At 56.5% G+C, this 2,702-nt stretch overlaps 1 protein-coding gene across 1 annotated transcript; it reads left to right on the forward strand.

The window, feature by feature from the left end:
- On the forward strand, window positions 1–2,702 carry HSPA2 (heat shock protein family A (Hsp70) member 2). The gene is made up of 2 exons (XM_078448155.1): window positions 1–84; window positions 295–2,702. The coding sequence occupies exon 2, from the start codon at window positions 300–302 to the stop codon at window positions 2,217–2,219; it is 1,920 nt and encodes a 639-aa protein (XP_078304281.1). The 5' UTR covers window positions 1–84; window positions 295–299; the 3' UTR covers window positions 2,220–2,702.

Below are 2,702 nucleotides of genomic sequence, written 5' to 3' on the forward strand. Positions count from 1 at the left end.
CCCCCGCCTCTGAGCGCCGGCCGGGGTCCCGCCCCTCACCCAACTAGAAATCTGTTGGGCTACGGACGGGTCACTCCGACCCAGGCAAGCCTGTGGCGGGCGGTCCTGGGAGCCGATTGGCTCCGGTAGTTTCCAGAAGGCGGCAGGGAGGCGGCTATAAGAGCAGGCAGCCGAGCAAGGGGAGTGGGAGACGGTGTCTGCGCTCGCGGTGTCTAGTGCGAGGCGACCGTTAGTTGACGCCGCAGGTTTTCTGTCCTAGGTGTTGTCGCCTAACGTCGCTTGCCTATCTTTCAGTCAGGATGTCTGCCCGCGGCCCGGCTATCGGCATCGACCTGGGCACCACCTACTCGTGCGTGGGGGTCTTCCAACATGGCAAGGTGGAGATCATCGCCAACGACCAGGGCAACCGCACCACCCCCAGCTACGTGGCCTTCACCGACACCGAGCGCCTCATCGGCGACGCCGCCAAGAACCAGGTGGCCATGAATCCCACCAACACCATCTTCGACGCCAAGAGGCTGATCGGACGGAAGTTCGAGGACTCCACGGTGCAGTCGGACATGAAACATTGGCCGTTCAGGGTGGTGAGCGAGGGAGGAAAGCCCAAAGTGCAGGTGGAGTACAAGGGAGAGATCAAGACTTTCTTCCCGGAGGAGATCTCCTCCATGGTCCTCACTAAGATGAAGGAGATCGCCGAAGCCTACCTGGGAGGCAAGGTGCAGAGCGCGGTCATCACGGTCCCGGCCTATTTCAATGACTCGCAGCGCCAGGCCACCAAGGACGCGGGCACCATCACGGGCCTCAACGTGCTGCGCATCATTAATGAGCCCACCGCGGCGGCCATTGCCTACGGCCTGGACAAGAAGGGCTGCGCCGGCGGCGAGAAGAACGTGCTCATCTTTGACCTGGGCGGCGGCACCTTCGACGTGTCCATCCTGACCATCGAGGACGGCATCTTCGAAGTGAAGTCCACGGCCGGCGACACCCACCTGGGCGGCGAGGACTTCGACAACCGCATGGTGAGCCACCTGGCGGAGGAGTTCAAGCGCAAGCACAAGAAGGACATTGGGCCCAACAAGCGCGCTGTGCGGCGACTGCGTACCGCCTGCGAGCGCGCCAAGCGCACCTTGAGCTCGTCTACGCAGGCGAGCATTGAGATCGACTCGCTGTACGAGGGCGTGGACTTCTACACGTCCATCACCCGCGCCCGCTTCGAGGAGCTCAACGCTGACCTGTTCCGCGGAACCCTGGAGCCGGTGGAGAAGGCGCTGCGTGACGCCAAGCTAGACAAAGGCCAGATCCAGGAGATCGTGCTGGTGGGCGGCTCCACCCGCATCCCCAAGATCCAGAAGCTGCTGCAGGATTTCTTCAACGGCAAGGAGCTGAACAAGAGCATCAACCCCGACGAGGCGGTGGCCTACGGGGCCGCGGTGCAGGCGGCCATTCTCATCGGGGACAAGTCAGAGAACGTGCAGGACCTCCTGCTGCTCGACGTGACCCCGTTGTCGCTGGGCATTGAGACGGCTGGCGGCGTCATGACCCCGCTCATCAAGAGAAACACCACGATCCCTACCAAGCAGACGCAGACCTTCACCACCTACTCTGACAACCAGAGCAGCGTGCTGGTGCAGGTGTACGAGGGCGAACGGGCCATGACCAAGGACAATAACCTGCTGGGCAAGTTCGACCTGACCGGGATTCCCCCCGCGCCCCGCGGGGTCCCCCAGATCGAGGTAACCTTCGACATCGACGCCAACGGCATCCTCAACGTCACCGCCGCTGACAAGAGCACCGGTAAAGAAAACAAAATCACCATTACCAACGACAAGGGTCGTCTGAGCAAGGACGACATTGACCGGATGGTGCAGGAAGCGGAGCGGTACAAGTCGGAAGATGAGGCCAATCGTGACCGGGTCGCCGCCAAAAATGCGGTAGAGTCCTATACCTACAACATCAAGCAGACGGTGGAAGACGAGAAGCTGAGGGGCAAGATTAGCGAGCAGGACAAAAACAAGATCCTCGACAAGTGTCAGGAGGTGATCAACTGGCTCGACAGAAACCAGATGGCGGAGAAAGATGAGTATGAACACAAGCAGAAAGAGCTCGAAAGAGTGTGCAACCCCATCATCAGCAAACTTTACCAAGGCGGTCCTGGCGGCGGCGGCAGCGGCGGCGGTTCTGGAGCCTCCGGGGGACCGACCATCGAGGAAGTGGACTAAGCTTGCACTCGAGTCAGCGTAAACCTCTTTTCCTTTCTCTTTTTTTTCTTCTGTTTCTTTCCCCCCTTTGAAATGCCTTTGTGCCAAGTCTGAGGTCTGTTGCTGGAAGTCTTTAGCCCGTGTATGCATATAAAAGGAAGGGTGCAACAACTTAGTTTAATTATAAAAGGTTAGTTCTACAGTTTGATTTTTAAAACCTTTATTTGAGGTTTCTCTTTAACGCGTTTTGGGTGTTTGCTGACTTGAGCATTTTTGAGTAGCTTAGTTTGTGCATGGAGATTTATTTGAAATGAGAAACCTGAAGTTTGCACACAAGTTCTGTGGAAGCTTGGTAACAATAAAACATATAGAAGCTTGAATTGTTTATTTTTATGTACTACTTTAAGATTAAAATGAACGTTTAGTAACGTTAAGGACAGGCATACTTTTTGCAAACAAATGCATAAATACAAATTTAAAGTAAAGCTGAAATCGATGTCAAAA

The sequence above is a fragment of the Panthera onca genome, chromosome B3, assembly GCF_046562875.1.
Source record: "Panthera onca isolate mPanOnc1 chromosome B3, mPanOnc1 haplotype 2, whole genome shotgun sequence".
NCBI classification, from domain to species: Eukaryota; Metazoa; Chordata; class Mammalia; order Carnivora; family Felidae; genus Panthera; species Panthera onca.